This window comes from Elaeis guineensis, chromosome 5 (assembly GCF_000442705.2).
Source record: "Elaeis guineensis isolate ETL-2024a chromosome 5, EG11, whole genome shotgun sequence".
Lineage (NCBI taxonomy): Eukaryota > Viridiplantae > Streptophyta > Magnoliopsida > Arecales > Arecaceae > Elaeis > Elaeis guineensis.
In genome coordinates, this window is record NC_025997.2 from 121387416 (window position 1) to 121410802 (window position 23387).

At 36.6% G+C, this 23387-nt stretch overlaps 2 protein-coding genes across 4 annotated transcripts; one reads left to right on the plus strand and one right to left on the minus strand.

The window, feature by feature from the left end:
* The first annotated feature begins 12671 nt into the window (after positions 1 to 12671).
* LOC105046093 (E3 ubiquitin-protein ligase SIRP1) lies at positions 12672 to 15204 on the plus strand. 3 transcript variants are annotated; one of them, XR_012141626.1, is made up of 3 exons: positions 12672 to 12827; positions 13497 to 14883; positions 15058 to 15129. XR_012141626.1 is itself a non-coding variant. In XM_010924589.4 (2 exons), the coding sequence occupies exon 2, from the start codon at positions 13683 to 13685 to the stop codon at positions 14694 to 14696; it is 1014 nt and encodes a 337-aa protein (XP_010922891.1). In that variant the 5' UTR covers positions 12672 to 12827; positions 13497 to 13682; the 3' UTR covers positions 14697 to 15204. The 3 variants fall into 3 exon arrangements, 2 of the variants coding, with proteins under 2 accessions (XP_010922891.1, XP_010922892.1); XM_010924589.4 differs by having other exon boundaries at positions 13497 to 15204; XM_010924590.4 differs by lacking the exon at positions 12672 to 12827 and adding an exon at positions 12834 to 13147 and having other exon boundaries at positions 13497 to 15204.
* A 1858-nt stretch (positions 15205 to 17062) lies between these two features.
* Positions 17063 to 20450, minus strand: LOC105046216 (pyruvate kinase, cytosolic isozyme-like). The gene is made up of 3 exons (XM_010924729.4): positions 19921 to 20450; positions 18048 to 18509; positions 17063 to 17972 (listed from the first exon to the last, which is right to left on the minus strand). The coding sequence occupies exons 1-3, from the start codon at positions 20164 to 20166 to the stop codon at positions 17160 to 17162; spliced, it is 1521 nt and encodes a 506-aa protein (XP_010923031.1). The 5' UTR covers positions 20167 to 20450; the 3' UTR covers positions 17063 to 17159.
* Positions 20451 to 23387: the final 2937 nt, after the last annotated feature.

Here is a 23387-nt window from a genome sequence, read left to right on the forward strand (position 1 = left end):
TCTTGTTGTTGTGTACTTATTTTTGAAATATTTCCTTTAATACAGTAGGTGATGAAGTGCTGGTATGTATTCAGCAAATCCACTTTGCAGGTATAACCCACCGCCTCAGGTGTTGTATGGGAATAGATTCTATTTGAGAAACAAGAAATGTATCAGCTGGAAATGGTAATATATTTGTGGAATGAAATTCCAACCTCCAATAATCCATGCTACACAAGTGGACTAGTTGCTAAAATGGCATCTAGCAACAGCAACACTGGTATACCTAAGAACCTCCTTTAGTAACTTTAAATTTGTTTAGAAGGAAAGGAAATGAAGTTTACTGAAACCTTGTTAAGATTACCCCCTCACGGCCAGAGATCAAAGGAAAGATTCACGGAGAAATGATCTTGGTTGCTAGATAGAAATAAGCTTGTTCCTAAACCTGGATTGGATTAGTTTATGTGCGATCATGCAAGCATTATTGTGACAAATTCCACGAAAATTTCTTAATTTGATTTTCATGTAAGATTTAGATTATCAATGACAATAAATAATCTTTAGTTAAAACTTGAAAAAAGAAAGACATGTAAGCCAAAATTGAGTATGGCTGTATGAGAACACTTCTAAAGCTGTTCTAATTTAGAGAAAATTCTATCATGATTCGAGGCAGTACTTTCTTTCTCTGTTTTTTCTTTTTTGATTAAATTGAAGTATTTTTTTATCTTTAGAATGCAAGTGATAGGAGTTAGGTGCCATCATTTTCTATAAAACGGGAAGTTTTATAAACTATGGAACCCAACACCAAGCTTAACATTTCATCTTTTTTATCATAGAGGAGTTTTGTAAATATATCATAATTCCTTTTGTACTAAATAAAGGAGAGATTAGAGAATCATTTTCATCTATCCTTTTATATTTTATTAAAAATACAGGATGGATGGATGGAATCCATCCATTCTTTGTCTCATCCATCCTTCTTCTCCTATTTATCCTTCTTCAATTCGTCCTTCAAAGGTTAGTACAAATGAGTTTGCCAAATTTCATGATATATATGCATGGAATGTTTATAAATAATTTAACTATTTTAAAATTTAAAATTTCAATAATAATTCAAAAATTTACATCTTATATTATTTTTAGGAAATCATTTTTTTGGTAGCAAGGGCACTTATATTAAGCATGGCTAAGTTTAGGAATTCTTGAAGCATTTGGATATTTTAACCACAACCTTATTGTTTGATATGACGTTATAAATTGTTGAAGTGCAATAGTTTGATGGATCCCTAGCTTACCATTCCATAAAACAGAACAATAAATTACAGGGCCATTCAGTTTGCAGAAAGAATTTTTTTTTATTGCAATGTTTTTCTTGAAAAATTGATTCTTGAAAATATAATGCATGGGATTTATTTTGATAAATTTGGTTAACTATGGAAAAATGACATATTCTAAAATAGTTTATAGGGTCGAGCGTCTACTTTCTAGAAAAAGCTATGCAAAATATTTATTACATCCTTAATAAAAAAAATCTTATTCCATTCTATCCATAGTTTTAAAGATATTTTAGAAAAAAAATTAATTTTCCATTTATGGAAAAGCCAAAAATCCAAATCCATTTTTTTTTCTCATGAATCATGAGAATTTTATTTTCATAAAAATATTATTTTTTATTTTTTTAAAAATTTTAATTAAATAAAAAAATTATTTTTCTATTGATCATACTTTTATGAAAAAATTATCTATCAGTCTCTAATTTTATTCAGAATTATTTTTAAATCTCTCAAGTTTTCAATTAGAATAAAACATCCCTGGACTACTAATGACTTATTTTTGGATCCCTACCGTCTACTGTTGCCATCTGCTACCGTTTAAGTCCATTTAAATGATCGAAATGGCTTTGACAATTTTGGAGGGAAAGATTAACCCTGCAGAGAATCCGTCATCCGAAAGATTAAACCTTTTTCATGCTCCGACAACATCAATGGTGATCTCGACAGCACCACCATCTGGCCACTTAGGCGCACACGGCCACAACCCTCCCTTTTCCCTCCATCTCCACTAGCAGCGGACGGCAAAAATTTTTTGGTACGTCCTTCCTTTTTTTTATTCTCCTTCTCCTTTTTCTTCTTTTTCCTTTGATCTCTCTCTGGTGGTCTGGACCGACGATGGCAATAACTGTTTTAGTTTTTCTCTCTCATCTTAAGCTTCGTTTTGCTCGATTTATCCCTATTTTGTGGTATGTATAATTGTTACGGTAAAGTATATAACCAAAATTGTGAACTGTGTATCGATTTATTATCATTATATTTTATTGCATGCTCTAAATATAACAAACATCTTATTTAGTTATTTGATATATTTATTTTATGGTAGGAAATGGCTGTATCTACTCGAAATACTGCTAGAAGAAGGAGATCCAAAGAGAAAAAAGAGAAGAACATGGAGGTAACGTATTAGATTGAATTACTTACATATTTAATAGGGGAGTTATATGGGTTGCTGATTTAGTTATGTAATTATTTACTTAGTTATACACATATCGATTATAGTCACCTATATTTATACTTTGATTATAGAATTTACTTGTTAAGTTTGGTTGCATAAAGTCCTGATTATATATATTTTCTAAGTGTTTACTTTTAAATTAATTTTGGTTACATAATTGATGTTGTCTCTTTGCAGATTTAATGCATTTTTATATTTAAAGTTTTTATTTTATGTAGGTTATAAATAAGTTGGAGTTAAAGGATGACATCAGTGAGGATGAGAAAGAGAAAGAAGTTGAGAGAGGTGAGGACAGTGATAAGAGAGAGGAGAGAAGCGACAAGGGCCCTCTAATTAATTGTCACTGTTATATTACATTATATCTCCTCTTCATGTTGAAAATTAAAAAAAAAATGAGCCAACACCACTTCAGCCGCATGGGCATGACTCCATTTTATGCATTGCTTGACATACCCTCTATTAAATAAGAGACAACAGTTATTGATGATCTACTTGCAGCGTATGATAAAGATTCTAATTATTTTAGAATGGGTAGTTACTTGTTGAGATGGAGTGTGAGAGATGTTGGCTTGGTTTTAGATCTCCCGATATATGGTGCCCGTGTCAGTTTCAAAGTGAGTGCTTGAAAAAAGATTGATATAGTTAGGAAGTACTTTGACCAGAGGATACATGGCAATGAGACAGTTAAGCAAAAAAGATTGGAGGGCCTTATACTATCCTTGGTAGAGTGAGAAGGGATGGAGGACTTTGAAAATTTTATCCACCTAATGTATTTATACATCATGGAGATATTTTTATTCTTGATAAATAACATGAAAGTTGCTAGATGGATCTTTAGGTAGATATTCTAATTTTTATAATTTTGATTTGTTTATAAACTGATATATTAGAAATACTTACAGTCTTGTTTATTGTGTAGATATGTGGAAGATCTCTCTTCACTTTCTAACTTTGCATGGGGTTATGCCATATATGATTTCATGCATAGCATTATTAAAGAAAAAGCCTTATTGGTACAAAAATAAAATGCAGGTGAGAAGGTGAATGTTGGGTACTTAAGGGGTTGTGTAACTATTCTTAGGAGGTGTTTGGTTGAGGGGAGGGGAGGTCTGAAATCGGAATTAGAATGGGTGACTCCCATTCCAACCATTTGGTTGAGAGGAGTCTCATTCCGATTTCGATTCTGGGGTGGAATGGGAATGGGTCAATCTATATAGAACTCAATCCCTACTCTCCTCTATGGATTCAATTTTTCATTCTAATTTCGATTTCGATTCCTACGATCATGAACCAAATGCTTCGGAGGATTTAGCTATTCCGATTTCGATTCCAAGCCATTCCCATTCCCATTCCTATTTTGATTTTGGTTACGAACCAAACGCCCCCTTAGTGTAAGTGCCCATTACTCTCATGATGCTTTTTATAAATTTGCATATATTTTACTGCAACGTAGTTTTTATTTCTTATATAATGCAGGTATGGTTGTATGAGATTATGGGTTTGGTTGATCGCACCCACTTTGGATTGTTTCTCCATATTTTGAACTATAGTATAAAGGGATTTTCAATTCGAGGGAAGCTGTAATCTAGGATTGCTAAAGTGTCACCCAAGAATATAAGTATTTTCAAGTTTGAAAATGTACTTCTTTTTAGAATAGAGGATATGTGCTTTCATTTGACATGATTGCTGGAATCCATACATTTTTAATCTTGAAATTTATGTGCAATGGATTATTTACTCTAATATTTAATTTTACAGATACAACCCCTTATAGAGGAAGAGGAAGAGAAGTGGCTTTTCTAACCAAGTGAAGGACAGCGCTCACATATCCATGCTATTGCCAAGATGAGAATGGGGCTGTTTAAAAAGATTAAATTTGAGAAGAAGATGAGGGAAGAGAAAATAAAAGAGAAGAGAGTGGATAGGAGGAGAGGGTTAAGGAAAATGAAAGAGATCATCTCACACTACAAGAAAAAATATCGGAAGTTAAGATGGATAATTTATGAACTAAGAAAGAAAAATAAAATTCTAAAGCATAAAATTATTGAGCTTGAAGGAAGCCTTGTGCCTCCAAAGGATGAGGAAGAAGCTGAGGTTGGAGATGATGGAGCTCCATCCAAATTTTTAGCTATTGTTTTGATCTTCCTCTAGTAGATGCTGAAATTATGAGAAAAGAGGAATATGATCAGAAAGAGGAGGGTGGTGCTAGAAAGAGGAGGGGCGTAGGTAGGTTAATAAAAAAAATCAAGTTCAATAGTTAGGATGGTGAAGAGTAGGGGCAATAGAGAGAAATCTGTAAAGATGAAAAGCCCTTATGCAATCCTACCTATCCACCGATCAAGAAAAAAAAATAGTTGAAGAAGCCCACATGCCAGACACTCCGTCCTCCACCATTACATCTGTCATTGATGCAGATAGCATGACTATTCAATTCCATCTGGTACGCAAATAACTAGACTCTTATTTTTTTTTAAAAGCATACAATGATACTCATAAGCTCAATTTTACTTTTGGTGATATTCAGATGTACCATAAGAAATGACCAGATTACCTAGGGTCAAAATTTATTATAGAGGAAGAGAGGGAGACAATAGCTAGATTTCTTCCACTGATAATGGATCGGTAATATTTTTTAGTCATACTAAAAATGTTATTAGTTACATAGTTTTTTCTTTGGTTATACTTCTTCAATATTGATTATACAGTGCTAATCTGTGCTTATATGAGTTTTTTATATGGTTACAGGACGATAGTTTGGTCCAATGGAAGTAGCCTTGTTTTACGAACGTAAGTTCGTGAGCTACTATTCAACCAGATGTTGGAAGATGATGTAAGTTGATATATAAAAATTATTTAGGACAACAATGATTGACTAACATTTTTAAATTCATTGAACTGTTATGCAGGTTATCGATACATTTATGGCACTCTTTCGGGAGCGTTAGGAATCTGAACCAAATAAGCATCTTCCTTGTGTATTCATCAGGCCGTGACTGTTGGTGAGTTTTTGGTTGGAGTTTCTTTATTTTAAAATCATCATGTATGTTATTATTGATTTTGTATTTTTGGTATTTCCTATAGCAACATGCACAACAGAGGCTCTGAAAATTTTCAGATAATGTTCTTAGAGGTTTTTAATTTGAAATTAATGCAGCGAAATTGGTCTTTATGCCCTTGTGTACAAAGTGCCACTGGCACTTACTAGTGATGGATATGGAGGAGAAATGCTTCAAGCATTACTCCTCCCTTTTTCCATCCAGCTATTATTCTGATGCACTTAATTTGGTATGCTTCTTTAACCCTGTACATATTGCCATGGTATAAATCACTGATAAATTACTGATTAATTATAATAAAAAAATAGATTTCTTAAAATTTGGCTAAGCATTATAATCTGCCCCAAGCTTCAGATTGGCTGCTCCGACAAATTGATGATTGTCCTCGGCAGGACCCTACATGGGTATCAATTTAATATTAAACAAACTCATATGTATTTGTCATAAATTTTAATTTTATGTTCGGTCACTATTTTAATTTTAGGAGTGTTGATTGTGGAGTTTTTATGATAGGGGTACAACTGGACATAGGACCGAGTGATATTATTAGGCTACAAGCTGAATATAGTGCATTCCTTATTTACGAAGGTTCAAAAAGAGAGATTGTCTGTGAGAAAATAATAGATGAAGGGCATACAGTCAAAAGTAATACTGAAGTATAATTTTTAAGTGACAGTAAGTATGCTTATCTGATTCGTGTTTTTAGTTATACGTATATTTGGTCCAGTTACATGTTTTCATTGTTCAGTTATATGATTGTGTTTATGCATATATTGTATGCTTTCAATGAAAGAAAAGTTAGCCAATGATGAAGAATAGTTTGAACAGTCTGCTACAGATGAAGTGGAGAAAGCCCGTAAAGTTGCTAATTAGCATGGAGAGGGTGAGGAGACTGCAACTAATAGGGATGGGGCTAGTACAATGGGGGATCAATTGTAATTTTTACTTGTGAATGGGCAATTTTAATGTAATTTTTACTTGTGGATGAACAATTGAGATACAATTATGTAACTAATGTTTATTTTTAATTATAGATTATTTTTAAAGAAATTTATTGAAAGTTGTTCAGGTTACAAAGATTTATGTTAAGATAATTTTTATGGTTATGTAAATTTTATAATTGGTTACCCAGATCCATGTTCAGGTTACACAAATTTGTACTGAAGTTACACAAGTTTATATTCAGGTTACATAGGTCCCTCTTTAGGTTACACAGGTTTATGATCAGGTTATGTGTCGGGCCAACTGTTGAGCTGCTCTTCGTGCCAGTCGGTTGTCTGGTTATATGCTGGGCCAACTATTGAGCTGTAAGTTATGTGCCAGTCGGTTGTTTGGTTATCCAGTTTTAATTTCTGATTACACATATTTATATTAAGACAGTTTCTATGATTAGTTAAGTTGGTTACGCATATCCATATTCAGGTTACACAGGTAGTATTCAGGTTACATAGTTTCTTGTTTAGGTTACACAGGTTTATATTCTGGTTATCCAGATTCTATTTCTAGTTATCCATTTTTGATGTATGGTTATCCATTTTTTTCTGGTTACACAATAAAATTTTTGATTATATGCGTACATGGTTACACAGATTCTATTATTCAAGCTTACATGTACAATTTACCTAGTTCACTTACCGGTTACATAGGTTTGTGTTAAAGTTATACAAGTTTATATTCAGGTTACATAGGTCCCTATTTAGGTTACACAGGTTTATGCTCAAGTTATATGTCAGACCAACGTGCCAATTGCTCTTCATGCCAGAGTCGGTGGTCTAATTATCCAGTTTTGATGTCTGGTTATCCAGTTTTGAATTCTGATTATACAAAATCATTTCACATTTCTATGTTTAGTTTTCAGATTTTCATCTCTAGTTGCGTAGTAGTTGACTATTATTCAAGCTTACATGTGCAATCTATCTAGTTCACCTACAGATTTCACAGATTTGTGCTAAAGTTATACAAATTTATATTCAGATTATACAGGTCTCTGTTTAGGTTACATGGGTTTATGCTCAGGTTATATGCTGGGCCAACGTGCCAGTTGCTCTTCGTGCTAGAGTCGGTGGTCTGGTTATCTAATTTTAATTTTTGGTTATCCAATTCTGATGTTTGGTTATTCAGTTTTGATTTCTGATTATCCAATTTTATTTACATGTACAATCTACCTACAGGTTTAATAAACTACTACAATCCATCGATAGAAGTGAATAAAGCATAAAAATATCAATACACCATATGCAATTTAGTTATATTTGGATGAAAGTCTAAAAATTTATTGTCTCAACAAAATAATTATATATATACTGTATTTTTTTCATAAATATATGGGTCTCAACAGAACATATGAGTGTCAACAAAATATAACCATACAAGCTTTAAGAATAAAAAGGCAATAAAAATATGGATTCTTGATACATTGAAACCCTTCTTTGTTTAGACAACTATTGAGCTACATCCAAAAGTGAGTAAATCTGAAATAAATAAGAAATAATCAATTAGCTTTATAAAAAACTAACTTTTATAACTTCATCTTCTTCGAACATATGAGTGTCAACAGAATATAACCATACAAGCTTCAAGAATAAAAAAGACAGCAAAAATATAGATTCTTGATACATTGAAACTCTTCTTTATTTGGATAACTGTTGAGCAACATCCAAAAGAGAGTAAATCTGAAATAAATAAGAAACAATCAATTAGCTTCATAAAAAACTAACTTTTATAACTTCATCTTCTCTGAACATATGAGTGTCAACAGAACATGACCATACAAGCTTCAAGAATCAAAAAAGCAGTAAAAATATAGATTCTTGATACATTGAAACTTTTCTTTGTTTGGACAACTGTTGAGCTACATCCAAAAGAGAGTAAATTTGAAACAAATAAGAAACAATCAATTAGTTTCATAAAAAACTAACTTTTATAACTTCATCTTCTCCGAACATATGAGTATTAACAGAACATAACCATACAAGCTTCAAGAATTAAAAAGGTAGCAAAAATATGAATTCTTGATACATTGAAATCCTTCTTTGTTGGGACAACTATTGAGCTGCATCCAAAAAAAATAAATTTAAAATGAATAAAAAATAATTAATTAGCTTTATAAAAAATTAACTTTTATAACTTTATTCTCCCCGTACATATGAGTGTCAACAGAACATAACCATACAGGGTTTAAGATATACATATTCTTTAGTTATTGGGGTATTGCATGTCATCCGATTGTATCCAACATTATGACATCTCCCACATTTAAGCGGACGGACTGTCTCTGGTTGGGATTCAATCTGTTTCTTTTTAGGCCTTCCTGCCTTTGGTTTAGTTATAGGTGGTTTTATAATCAGATCCTCACGTTTTACCCCCGTAGGTTTAGAAATGTCTGCAATAAGAAAGATGGCATACTTATACATTCTCCGGTAAGCATCCACTGTGAAAAATTCAGATATATATGTATACATTGACTCATGCTTCCTAATTATTGTTGCACATGCATGTGAGCAAAGATGACCATAGATCTGCCAATACCTGCATGAATAAGTATGTGTGTTAAGATTAACTTTGTATAGGCAATCCGCGACTACTTCAAATCGCTCGCCATCCGAATATCTGACTGTAAGATCCCTTCCATCTTCAATGTTCATATTTATCAGCTCCTCAATCTTAGGAATTAGATATGTCTGCCATTTATGGGAGCGATCACATCTCTCATGCATCAACTCCATTACCTTATACCATAGCATATCTACCATAGGAGTTATTGGAAGCTGTCATGCCTCTTTCGCTCAATTGTTAAATAACTCTACAACATTAGAGTATATCTCCCCATATCACTCTGCCTTAAATAGAACATTTGACCAGTGATCAATATCTGAGCCACGTTTGATCCATTCACATGCCTTCGACGAAATCTCTCTTATGTCACTAATATAACCAATGAATTGTGATATATGTAGTACATAAGCTGTGCTATCAAGTAGGCTCAACACATTTTCTCTTTATGCTGCCGACAACCCACCAAGCTTTTTCTTAAAATTCTCCTTTAGATGTCACAAAAAATAACCATGGGTAGCATCAGGAAATAAAGTCCTCACACCTTTTATCAAGCTTTTTACTCTATCTGAAATAAAACATAATTGATGATAGTAAGGATCTTCATTGTTATAAATTACATTATGGAGTTTTTCACAAAACCAAATCCAATTGGCATCATTCTCTGCACTAACAATAGCAAAAGCTAGTAGAAATATCCCATTCTCAGCATCAAGTGCCACTGCTGAGAGCATTACACCGCTATATCTATTAAGGATATGGGTTCCATCCATGAACAATAAAGGGCGGCATCCACTCTTGAATCCAACTAAACATGCATGAAAACATATAAACATCCTCTCAAAATATTCATCTGGATACTCAAGTACAAATAAACTTCTTGGGTTAGTCTCAGCCACTGCTTCACCATACCATCGCAAGAGATCAAATGATGCATCATCTTCACCATGTAATGCAACTCTAACAACCTCTTTACCAAGCCAAGCTTGCCTGTAAGGAAGATGAATGCCAAAATCTTTTTGAATATCCTTCTTGATATCAATTGGTCTATACAATAGTCTATCTCTAATTTTCTGAAGCACTATATCCACAACTCATATTTTTGATGCCTTTGGATGTCCGGCCCTCCCAACGCCACTGCCGCAAGTATGCGTGTTACTGAATATTTTGATTTTGAAAGTCTTCTGCTGCCCCACTCTTGATGCATGTAGTCGCCATGGACAACTTTCATTGATGCATTTGACAATAACTCTTAGTTTATCATTCTTGATGAATTGATAATCTTTGTTATGGGCGATTGAATAATTTCTTAGTGTCTCCTTAAAATGAGTTGTATTTTTAAATAACTGACCAATGCCTGTTATGGCCTTCTTCCATGATCTAGCTAATCGAAGGTCAGATATAGATGTAGAACCTTGGGATGAAGCTGTGACTGTGAGAGCCATACTCCCAACGTCTTATGGACCAAGTATGCTGTAAAAAACATGAAATAATTATTATGGATAATGAAATTTGGATGAATCAATTAATAATGAAATAATTTAAAGAAAAAATTTTATCCCGACTTAATTAGATGAGTTGATTCTTATCTATTATTAAGGTTGGTCTCCACATTGATCTCTATTGACGGAGACTTCAGTGTAATGTGAAAATCAAGCATGCATTGGACATCCTCATCATTCTTGAGTTTAAATATAGAGTTTTCTAGGACGGGAAGCTGATATTTCAGTATTAGAATATCTTTATCTATGCCCCACCTATTACATATCCCATTTATAATTTCATCGAATGTGCTCTCTTAGTTCATCCTCAATATGTTCCCTTCTTGCCCGTATTTTGCCACCAACATATGATAATCCATCTACAATTACTTGCTTTATGAGTAATGTGTAGTATAACATATTGATAAGAGAATATGAAACAGATATCAGTAATCCATCTATATATCAAGCTATTAAATAATATAATAAATAAATACTTAAGAATATATTTAACTATTTATTTATATAATAAATAAAAAAAAGAGATCATATTTTTTTTTTGGTTTAAAGATGAGTGGCAATATTTTGAAACCAACAAAATAGAGATAAAAATGGATCAGTTGAGACCGTGCCACGGATCCAAAGAATCATAGGAATGAGGGAGAGATCGGAGGAAAAAGAAGAAAAATAGAAGGAAGAAGAGAGAGGAAAAAATAGAGAGTATAAAAAAGATATTACCACCTTTCTAGTAGAAATGGAGTGAAAAGGGAGGGCGGCGGTGGCGCCGTGGGATTGAAGATGTAGCGTTAAAAAATGGTTCCAGTTGAGAGAGTCAGAGAGGCGGTATTTGTAAATAATCCAAAAACTCATCACTAAGTAAGTCTCCGAGAGATTAATCTTTTTTTTCAAAATTATTAAAATTATTTCGATCATTTAAATGGGTTTAAACAGCTCCAGATGGCAACAATAGTCGGTAAAGATCTAAAAATAAATTATTAATAATTTAAAAATATTTTATTTTAATTAAAAATTTAAAAAAAATAAAAATAATTTTAAATTAAATTAGAGACTGATAAATAATTTCTTCTACTTTTATCCGCTTCGCTACCCACGAACCAAACCACTCCACGATGATTTGTACTTTATCCATTTGGGAAACTTCCCCACCACTACCTGCCCACTCCATGCAACACGTCGAAAACATTGTATCCAGACTTGACTCACGGTTTCGCTGTCGCAGTCAAGGCCACCCACTATCAAAGTTCTACTATCCCTTAAATCTAGTATATCATCCTTGGTTGAGAGCCTTAAATCTTCTATTTTATCCTTGGTCCAGAAACTAAGGGGTCTAGATCTGGCTTCCAAACTTGGGTTTTGAATTTATATTAACCATATTATAGGCTAAAAGAAATGGATTCACTGGCATACATCCTACAATTTGAACAAATTATTTCGTTGTTACTCCACTCGTACTAAGGCCAGGCTATTACATAATTACTTAGAGAATCCATGCTGCTGCAAAATTTATATATCATAATTATATATAATAATATTCGAGTTTAATTGTTTTTAAATTTTAATATTTACATAAATTTCAGCTCAACAACTTGAATTCATGTAAATATTAATACTAGGATCAGCGATCTAAAATTTTATATCAACATGATGATAAGATCAATAACACAAATGTTGTCACCCTGCGGCAGCAAGATAAAAGTCCAAACCACCAATTAATTTCAGAAAGATTCAATCACACCTAAATCATGGTTCAATCTTATGGTCACAATTGTTTATTTAAAAAATTTATAAATAAATATTTGGAAAAAAAAAAAGGAACCAGCTCCACTACAACTGTATATTATTTAACAAAATGTGGAGATTACAGTAATTTGGGATACCAAAGTACCTATCCCTGGTTATTTTTTAAAATTTAGAGAGGGCAGGTGGGCCAACCCCAGTTTCAGAGACTGAGAGCCCCATTACCAAACCCTTCTTTTGAAACCAAAACCAAAGATTAAAATTAGAAGAACAAAACACAACTCTCAAAATAAAAAATAATATATAATAAATGCATAAATATTATAAGAAATGATTAAGAAAAAGGCAAAAAAAAAATCAATTCCAGGGAGTAAAGGGTAGAGGACGGGGTCTGCTTGGTTGTTTCTTCTCTGAAGCTTCCCCTATTTCGTCTTGCTCCAAACCCCTTAAAGAGGGCGAAAACCACTTAAAGCAACCTAAAATTCGTTCAAAGGTGACACCTTTTTCTCCTCTTGCTTAAGATTTTTCGGTGAATCCAGGGTTTTCTGCCGCCCCTTTTGTTTTGGTTCGCTGTTCAAATTTACTTAAGAACATAGATTTTTGTTTCTTTTTGGTCTTTTTTGGTCTATGCTTCTAGATTCTTCGACTTTGAACATATCTGAATAATTCTGTTATACAATGATATTTTAGGGCTTAGATGTGGTTTTATCTCGCGATTCTTTATAAGTTTGACTGAGATATTGAAGAACTTAACCTTGGATTCTTGCGCAAGAGAAAATTCATCTTTTGGGGGCCATTTCAGATATTATCCTGGTAAAATATCTGGATTTTGTTCTACCTTGAGCTCTCCTTTCAAGCAAGACATGATTCCTATGCCTTTTTCTTATGTATGTGTTCTTTTCTAGAGAAAATTTCTTGTGCGTTTAAAAAAGGAATCTCTTTTCTCAGAATTATAAAAAAAAGAGGGCTTTTTTTGTTGCCTATAAATTCCATCAATATCTCTTCTTCTCCTTATATGATCCATGTCCAAACTCTGGACTTGTTAATTTTATGTTGAAAGATGAAGATTTGATATATCTGTTTCTGCCGTGCTGATAACTGAGTTTTTTTTTTGAATGTTCTTGTTCACCAGTCTGAGATCTTTGTAATTTGTTTCCTGTAGATTATCAGTTCTGACAGGAAGATACAAGATAGATATTCATTATCTGATAGATTTCTGTCTGCTGGGCTGAGATTTGCAAATATTTGGTTTATCGAAAGTGAGCTTTCTTCCAATATATATTGTTGGGTTAGTTGCATGTTTCAGTAGTGGAAGTTAGACAAGGGAGTGGAAGGGCAGAATAGTAAGATGGGTGACGCCCGGGCTGGTAGATATTGGTGCCATGCCTGTTCAGAGGTAGTCCATCCAGTGTGGGAAGTGGAGCCTAAGTGTCCCCTTTGTCATAATGGATTTGTGGAAGAAATGGATGGAAGAGAGGAAATAGACACTGATTCTGATCTTGAATCTGATCACGCCCTCTCTTTATGGTCTTCAATCTTGCTTGGAATGATGGGAGGCTTTTTGCGGCGTTCAAGATTGCGAAGAGGGGAGGAAGATGATGAATCAGATCATGAGTTTGAAGATTTCTTGCGGAGGAGGCGACGGAGCTCTGCCATACTTCAGCTGCTCCAAAGCCTCCAGGATGATATTTGGTCAGAGTCTGACAACCCAGAAAGCGAAAGGGAGAGGGAAAGGGAAAGAGAAAGAGAAAGCGTGATCCTCATCAATCCTTTTCACCAAGCCATAATTCTCCAAGGAACATTGGATTCTGACCGGAACCAAAGCCGAGACTCGAGCAACACTGGTGTTGGTGCTTCATCAGGAGACTACTTTGTCGGGCCTGGTTTAGATCTATTGTTGCAGCATTTGGTGGAGAATGACCCAAACAGATATGGCACACCACCAGCTCAGAAAGAGGCAATTAATGCTTTGCCAACCGTAAAAATTGAGGAAAATATGAGTTGTTCAGTCTGTTTGGAGGATGTTGCTATCGGAACAGAGGTTAAGGAGATGCCGTGCAAACACAAATTTCATAATGGGTGTATATTACCATGGCTGGAGCTCCATAGTTCATGCCCTGTTTGCAGGTTTCAGCTGCCTGCTGATGAATCAAAGGTTTCAAATGGGTCTAGAAATGGTGATAGTAGGGTGGAAGGTACTGGTGGGAATGGTGGTGATGAGGGTGATGGATTCTGGCTTCCTGTCCCTTGGCCTTTTAATGGGCTGTTTTCGTTGTCAGGTTCTGAGAATGGTGGCAATTCTTCCTCAAATTCACCATCATCAACTGCTTCTGGAAGTGACTCGCATTCTGAGGAGAGCTGAACATGTGCTCTTAATGGCTTGAGAGTAGTGGAGGAAATATGAACATATTCTGCGTTCCGATCTGGTGTGCTTTTTATGCTTTGTTATCATTGTCAATAATCACATAGTGGATGAAGTTCATCCTCGACTACATCTACATCTGGAAGTAACTCCTATGTAGATGAAAACTAAAGATGTTTCTTTAGTGGTACGCCTCACTATGTTTCATCCTATCATTCTGTATGTAGCCTTTTGTTAACTGAATTGGGACAAGTTCCTTATCTTTAGGTTCTTCCTAAGCTTCCTGCCTTTGTGTTTAAGGTATGATATATATTGTAATTGGAATGTAATTATGCTCTGTTGGGTTTTCAATTTTAAGTAGGTTGAAGATGTAGAATAGGAGAGACGAGTTTGGATTGTCAAGCCGCTGTGAAGGATTTGGGGTTTTGTTTGATTTTCTTGTATGTGCTTCTGAAGCAGGTATCTCTTAGTTATGGAAATTCTAGTTGTAGAGATTTATTCATGTCGAGTGGTTGCTTTTAGGATTGTTTTTGCAGCTCAGATTCATGGATTGTTGTGGAAATCTGGGTGTGCCTCTTGGGTCCGGGGACTGCAGTCATGAAAACGGAAGATCTGTATATGCCATATCAGAAAAATATTTTGCAAAGTCTTGAAGGGAACAAATATTTGAATATTGTCTATGATAAATAATCTTCCAAAGGATCTAATGGCAAGGTTTGTATAGTTATCATCTGTCAGGTTTTGATCTTATCTTTTTGCTAAATTGCGATGAATAAAGGATTATACTTGAGCAGCTGCTAGAATAAGGTCTGTCTCACAACCTCCTCCTTCTTGACCCGGTCACACTAATTATCCAGGATCAAAATTTGGGGGATGCACCATCCAATAATGGAATCGTGAAGTTCTGGTTGCTAAGCAGAAGGTTGACCACTGGGGCAATCCCAATTCTCAAGACCACTTGATTGGTTGCAAGGTAAGGGTGAATTGCAAGCTCTTATTGAGGTATAGAGCTAGACTGTACAGGTAGTCATGGTTCTGTTCCCATTTGTAACTTCATTAAAGATTAATGACTGAAACTATAGATTGATGGCTGCTATTGTTGGTTGCAAAAGGCTGGTCTGAGTTCCCCTCTCATGGACATGCAGGATTAAATGGGGTTAGAAAGCACTAGCCAAATGGAGCTGAATTTGTTTAGGGAATGGAGGCTGGGTGAGTTGGCCCATCAACTAAACAAAATTTGCTATGTGACAAAGAAAGGATGGTGGTCTTGTCGTGATGAAATAACATTTGCAACCAGGTGGTACTGCTAGTGTTCGTTGTTGAACAGGATGTCTCAGTTCAGCAAATCTTTGATGCTTAATGATCTTTACATCTTGCATCATTATTTGCAGGATTACTTCGGCCTCTGAAGGAGAAGGCCAAAGCTGAGAAAAACTACTGGTATTTTCTTGTGTAGCATAGAGCATTGCAAAGATATACATCGTTTAATGTGATTAAGAATTTTTAGGCTATCCTCAGATTCTGCCATAAGGTGGTAATGCTAGTGCTTGATTTATTGATCAAGATCTCTCTCAGTTCAGCCAACCTTTGCTGCTCGATCAACTTTACATCTTGGATCTATCTTTGCAGGATTACTTGGCCTATGAAGGAGAGCATAAAGCTAAAATTGCTGCAGATTTTCTTAGGTAGAACAAAAACAAGTTGCTTCTCTTGATTCAGGATTTCCAGTCTATCTACAGTATATAAACAAGAATGATCTCACCCTACCGCACACTATAAACAAGAATGATCTCACCCTACCGCACACTTTGCCCGAAGGATTTCTGGTTCATGTATAGATTAAACAATGGTGAACCAAGCCAAAATTGCATTCCTGCATTGCATGGCCTTGAGATAACGTGGGCAAGTTGTCATAAAAATATTTGCTTTTGGAAACAAATTACCCTTGGAAACTAGAAAGAGCGGGAATTAGAGAATCACTATATTTGCAAATTAATACTTGCTATGGCCAATGCCTACTTCAGTGCTAGCTGGCTTGAGTAGGGAAGCAAGCTCACCAGAATAGATAGCTATCGACTGTTTTAGGAATGGAGAGCGTCAAACCGACCACAAATCTAAGGTCAGAAAATCAATCAAACGATTATACTGAGTACCTCTTTATGAAAATAACAAGTTTAAGCTAAATGTATCAAAAAAAAAAAAAAAAACCCTACGTCTTTGAGAAGCAAACCTCACCCAGATATTAAAATTCCTAGACAATTAAAAGCAGCCTCTTGTCAGGAACTTGTACAACGTAGAGAAACAAAACTTCTTATTGATCATGCGCGTCCAAAATGGTAAAACACTGATTATGTCATTGCTTTGTGTAGCATCGGATGATCAATTTGGGTAGTGCAGAGAGAACACAAAAACCAAGGATCAAGAAGCCGCTCGCAAAACTGGTGATTGGTGGAGTTTTCTCCATCAGTTGATGGTCAACAGCTTGATAACTGATGCAGTTCCTACACGATGCAGTGCAACGATGGAGTCTCCTGGTTTGCAGAGTCCTACGGCCTTCGCATGCTGCATGGCAAATTCAAGTGCTTGTTCTGTGGATTCTGAATGAGAGGCTTTGGCTGTTCCAGCACTCAAGAGTGGAATCAATCCTCTAAATATCAGGCTGTGTCTTGCGGGAGCCTCATCACTGCAGAACCAATCAAATGAATCCGTCTTTATCTCAGGAACCACCACCGACAAGATCGGCATCGGCGGCCGGTACTTCGCCACCAATTTCGCCGTGCTTCCTCCCCGAGTCAGGACCAAGATCAGGGCTGCCTTTGCGGAGTTGGCTGTTTGAACTGCAGAGGAAGCTAGGCTCTCTAATGGGCACATAGGAACTGGTGCAGCAGCCAGAGTTTGTTTGAAAACTGCTTCATAGTCTAGGAAGGATTCTGCTTCCAAGCAAATCTTTGCCATTGTCTGAACTGCCAACTCTGGGTAAGCACCTGCAGCTGTTTCTCCACTGAGCATCACGCAGTCGGTGCCATCAAGAACTGCATTGGCTACATCTGTGGCTTCGGCTCGGGTTGGGCGAGGGGACTTGATCATGGATTCCAACATCTGGGTTGCAGTAACGACAGGCTTTCCTTGCATGTTGCACTTGAAGATCATCACCTTCTGCGCATAGAAGATCTTCTCGATCGGAATTTCCATCCCTAAATCACCTCGGGCCACCATAAAAGCATCCGAATTTGCCAGTATGTCATCAAAGTTAGCCACCCCTTCCTGATTCTCAACCTGCAAAGAAGTGACTGTGAATTAGAATCCAAGAAGTATTACATCTTGTAATAAAATTTGGACGGAGCAAGAGACCTTGGACATCAGCATAATGGTCTTTGCATGTTCTCCAAGTAGCTTTCTAACTTCCACAAGATCAGAGCCTTTGCGTGCAAAAGATAGAGCTATGATGTCAATCTTATTTGGAACACCCCACATTAAGATATCCTCCTTATCTTTCTCTGTGAGTGTAGGAAGGTCGACAATGACCCCTGGAAGATTTACATTCTTCCTCTCACTGAGAGCAGCAGAGTTCTCACACCGGCAGCGGATCAAACCTAACTCCTTATCACACGAAAGAACGGTGAGGGTGATCGTCCCATCAGCGCATAGTATGACGCTTCCTGGCTTCAAGTCCTCAGCTAACTTTTTGTAGCTCATAGATATCATGTTCTCATCACCCTTTACGCTATAATCAGTTGTGATGGTGATCTCTTGTCCCTTTGCGAGATGGATGGGCTTGCCATCTTTCAGAAAACCAGTTCGAATTTCTGGGCCCTGCAAATTTGCAAGGATGCTCAAGAAATCATGGAAATCATAAAAAAAGCAGCTTGCATTTATTGAATTAACAGGCTAACATGTTCTTTATGCTATTATGGAGCTCTTCCGAGTTCTGTCTTGAAAGCATCAAAATGTGCAAGTGTCGAATCCCATATAAAATAAAAGAACTCCATCCTCCTAAAATTATGAATTTCTTTTTGGAAACAGCATCTTACAGCTTTACAAATTGCGCTATTCAGAGCATCTTACTTAAGAGATATATTCTCAACCCCTGTAAAGTTTCCTGAAGTGCTTCAGCAGACCTTTTAATTATCTATCATTACGGCATTGAGAAAAAATAAATATGCATTCACTTGAAGAATGCTCATTCATAGAATCGCTTACACATGTCCACCGCAACCAAGGGATCGCTAGATTGGATGATGTAGTAAAATTTCTCTTATGTATAGCATAAACAGCATATTATGATATGTTTTATCGAAATTTTAGCACCTTTCATATCAGAAGCAGTTCCTTTGTATATTATCTACTAGTAACAATGGGAAAACTAGCAATAGTTAAGAGGTGTGGGTTTTAGTAGAAAATTCCAACCAAGGGTAAATGAGAACTGTTAGCACCTACATAACTTTTGTGGCAATATTAGCTGCCAACCAGAAATTATGGCAGTGCAATACATTGTAGCACTGATAGCCAATAATAGAAGGCACCAATGACCAGCATTGAACTGATTGATAGCAAAGGACAACATGCCATATACATGCATGGTAGTGAGAACAAAATATGTACATAGGAAAGAATGGCAACAACCGTAGGAGCCAAGAAAGAGAATCTCTTAGCTTGGAAATTAAGCAACAATGTAAAACCCTAACTGAGATAATAAGTCGTGACTAGAGTAAAATCTTTTCCACATCAAAACCAAGACAATAAGATCATTAAAAACATGTTCTTTTTTGCTTGAAATAACGTACAAACGACTTATATTCATGCAAAACAATCATAGAGGTATAATAACACATCAGTATACAGAGCACCTAAAGAAAAAAAGAACAAAAGAAAGCAATAAAGAACAGAGATAAACAGAAGAACAAAGAGAGGCAGAGCATATGAAGAACCAAAATTCCTTATAAAAAGAGCTAACAACAAATAAAAGAACAAGAACATAATCAAGCATCGGAACATATGAATCCAAGAACAAAAGGTGAACAGTAAGAAGAAAGCAAAAAACCATCAGACTTTAATCGCGTCAACAAGAACCATATAAACACCAAGAAGAACACCAATCTCAGGCAAGAAAAAAAAAACCTATCAAAACTCAAGAAAACCCTCCAAGGGAAGAAGAAAAAAAACTAGAAAGGAACCAAACACATTGCCACCAGAAAAGACCAAAGATATCGAATCAAAATCCAACCTTGGTATCGAGCATGACAGCACAGAGGATCCCAGTGTTCTCCATGGCCACCCTGAGGTTACCCAGCGTCTCCTGGTGGTACTCGTGGGATCCATGCGAGAAGTTGAACCTCGCAACGTTCATGCCCGCCCTCAGAAGCCTCTCCAACATCGGCACCGACCTCGAAGCCGGCCCCAGAGTGCATACGATCTTAGTCTTCGGCCGCTGCCAACCCTCTGCCGCCACTTCCGCCGCCGCCGCCGCCATCGGTGGAACCCACAATCACGAGAACGGTAAGAAAGATTCGAAAGCTAGAGCCTGAAAAATCCGCGACCGGTCACGGGAAAACGGGAGGAAGTGAAGGTAAACAGGGGAATAGAAGGAGAAGAAGGAAGCCCTCGTTTTTTTTCTTCCGCCAAGCTGCTCCCCTCCCTAGCTTTTTTGGAAGAAGGAATATTATAATGGAGAAAAATTTATGAGAAGAACCGGAACCGCCCGCGAGGTGACCGCAAATCGGAGCACTTCCGTCGTTGTAATTTCTCCGGGGAAACAGGGTTGGATATAAGTAGTTACGTTTTGGAAGTAGATTTGGTTTGGGACTGCACTCATATTGTTTGTGGAACTTGGGAAGCACATTTTCCTTAGGACTAAGAGTCCTATTATTTTTTATAACGTGATAAATATATTCTTTATTTTAGCAATCTTACGTTTTAGAAGAAGATTTGGTTGAGGACTATTAATATTATTTCTGGAAATTGGTAAACATATTATCTTTAGGATCAAGAGTCTTATTATTTTGGATAAATTATGTTTCTATTTTTTGAACTAAACCAGATTTTTTTAAAAGATATCTAAACTATAAAAAGTTAAAGTTCAGTCTCTGTACTTTCTAAACTTGATCTTTTTCTCTGATTCCGACCATTTTCTTTCACCGAAAATTTCAGCTAGCGATAACCGATGCTTACGTGGTAAAAACCATTTGACGAAGATGACATAGTATAGATGATGTGGCATAATGGATGGAAATTTTTATTTTGACGATCTAGTATGGATGATGATGTGGCATGTGATGTGAAATTTTTCAAAAGTGTTCGATCATTGAATGACATGTCAGCACTCATAAGTGACATAGCATTGACGACGTGGCATATGATGTGGAATTTTTCGAAGGTATCCAATCACCGAGTGATATGACAACATTCATGGGTAACATGGCATGGATGATGATGTGGCATCTACTATAGAATTTTTTGAAAGTATCCAATCACTGATGATACGTCATCACTCATGGTGATGTAGATTAGATGACATGGCATCTGATATAAATTTTTTTTTGAAAGTATCCAATCATCGAATGACACATAGTACCCATAACTGATATGGTACATTGGTGATAATGTGGCATGTGCTGTGAATTTTTTCGACAGTGTTCAATCACCAAACAACACATTGAAAACCATATACCATGTCATCATCCATGTACTACAAATTATATGTTGCATCCTCTAAGTTTCACAAATATTCTTAAATGGTCCTTGTACTTAAAAAATCTCTAATTAGGTCCTTTAAATTTGATGGCAGAGAAGTGATGATTCTAATGCAGGATGAGTCGTTAGATGTATTTAAAAAGTCGAAAATGACAGCAATATTCAAAATAGAGAGTTGAGTTCGGACCCTAAGATAGTCTTAAAGCAAATTAAATTTAGATATCTAAAGACCACTATTATAAATATAGCGGGTGTTGTGGATCAGTAGCTCAGCCTTGGCTAACCAGATCTTCGGGCATAGTCGAGGCAAGTAAGGGTCAGCTATAGCCGACTTAGGTGTGTTGGTCCAAATTGGGTGGGTCGCCCCAATTCGGCAAGAAGCTCGTTCTGGGAGAGTGATTCTTCTTGTGATCATGGAAAGGCCAGATAAGAAAAATTTAATCGTCCAGATCAGATTCCACCCCAAAATGTAACTGCCGGCTTGCTCCAATTTGAAGACGCAGAAATCCATTCTCCTCTAGGATGATTCATGCATACTTTCCAGAAACGGCTAGTCCCCCTACATACACGACTTTTACTCTATAAATAAGGGAAAAAGGGGATCCCAAGTAAGTTCATACAACACTTTAAAATGCTCTCTCTTCTTGTTCTTCAATTTTGAGCTGATTTGAGCATCAGAGGATCTCCATCGAAAATAATCCAGTTAGAAATTTCTTGCAAGTCCTGCTCGCATATCCGGAGTGGTTTGCCTCAGCACCTCATCTCCAGCCGAGGACCATCTTTCTCATTTTCTCCCAACGAGTCTTTGGCCGAAGAGTCCACCACTCAGCTTTCATCTAAGGAGACTAGTTTTAACCTCTTTGACTTAGGGTTTGGCGGCAACAGCAATGACAATAAAAAAGTATGTGGACTTAGCATTTTTAGTTTTGCTGTTGCCAACCTCGCTATCACTATCGAATTTTTTTTTGAAAAAGAATAGATCGATAATCATGGACTATACAATTAAGGATCTCAGACATTTGCTTCGGTTGGAGTAGAATAGATCCTCTAATTAGGATCTCAACCGTTGCTTTATATTTTAAACAATCACTAATTAGGTCTCCTGATTTGTACATATGATTTAATTTAAACTCAGTTGTTGTCGGACCCAACACTCGGAAGGATGCCGCTGCCACTGCAAACCACCCTCATGCAACTCTGCCGCAATGTGCTTCACCACTTGGACGGATGTTGCATGCCACAGAGCCGCACTCTACTATGCCGGATGCACCCATCACTCGCATGGATGCCGCCATCTGGCAGCTTCACCGTAGTTAGCCCGGCCAGATGGATGCCACATGTATACAGTTTGACATCATGTGCCGCTACCACCATTGAAGCTGTCTTCATGTGCTTCTACTACTGCCAAGATGGCCATGGCCTCACTGCTCGGACAGACACTGCCTTCATGCGATTCGACATTCGATGCCATTGCTGTTGCCTTCGTGTGACTTTGCCGCTGCATCAAGACCCGCCACACAGACTTGCCACAACCCTCGCATGACTTTGCCGCAATGGGCACCATCGCTCAAACAGATGTTGCATGTCGTGGAGCTGCATGCCACCATGCCATCTATACCCAACCGCATCCATCTCTCACATGGCCACCACTGCCATTGTAGCCACCTTAGCACCGCTCCACTGCAGTTGGCCTCGCTGCTTAGATGGATGCCGTATTGTCACGGACTTCGTCTCTTGGACGAGCAGACCCATGTGGTGCCCCGATGTCACCTGCACAAAAGAGCCAGTCAAAATACACCCAGCATGATGCATAGAAAAATACAAGAAAAAGGCACGGCAACACGCTCAGATATGGCACTGTAAGAACAATATTTTCATTAATGAAATCAAAGAAATACAAGCCTATACAACCGCTACTTAGACTACAATTAGAGGCTCAGGAGGCAGGGAAGGCAACAATGGACACCGCAAGAAAATCGGCCCACTGGATTGTTCTTGCCC

Coding starts and splice junctions, on each gene's coding strand:
- LOC105046093 (XM_010924589.4), top strand. CDS start 13,683: ATGGGTGACGCCCGGGCTGGTAGATATTGGTGCCATGCCTGTTCAGAG.
- LOC105046216 (XM_010924729.4), bottom strand. CDS start 20,166: ATGGCGGCGGCGGCGGCGGAAGTGGCGGCAGAGGGTTGGCAGCGGCCG. Junction 18,510..19,920: donor CTGTCATGCTCGATACCAAG/GTTGGATTTTGA, acceptor GCAAATTTGCAG/GGCCCAGAAATTCGAACTGG. Junction 17,973..18,047: donor CCATTATGCTGATGTCCAAG/GTCTCTTGCTCC, acceptor ACTTCTTTGCAG/GTTGAGAATCAGGAAGGGGT.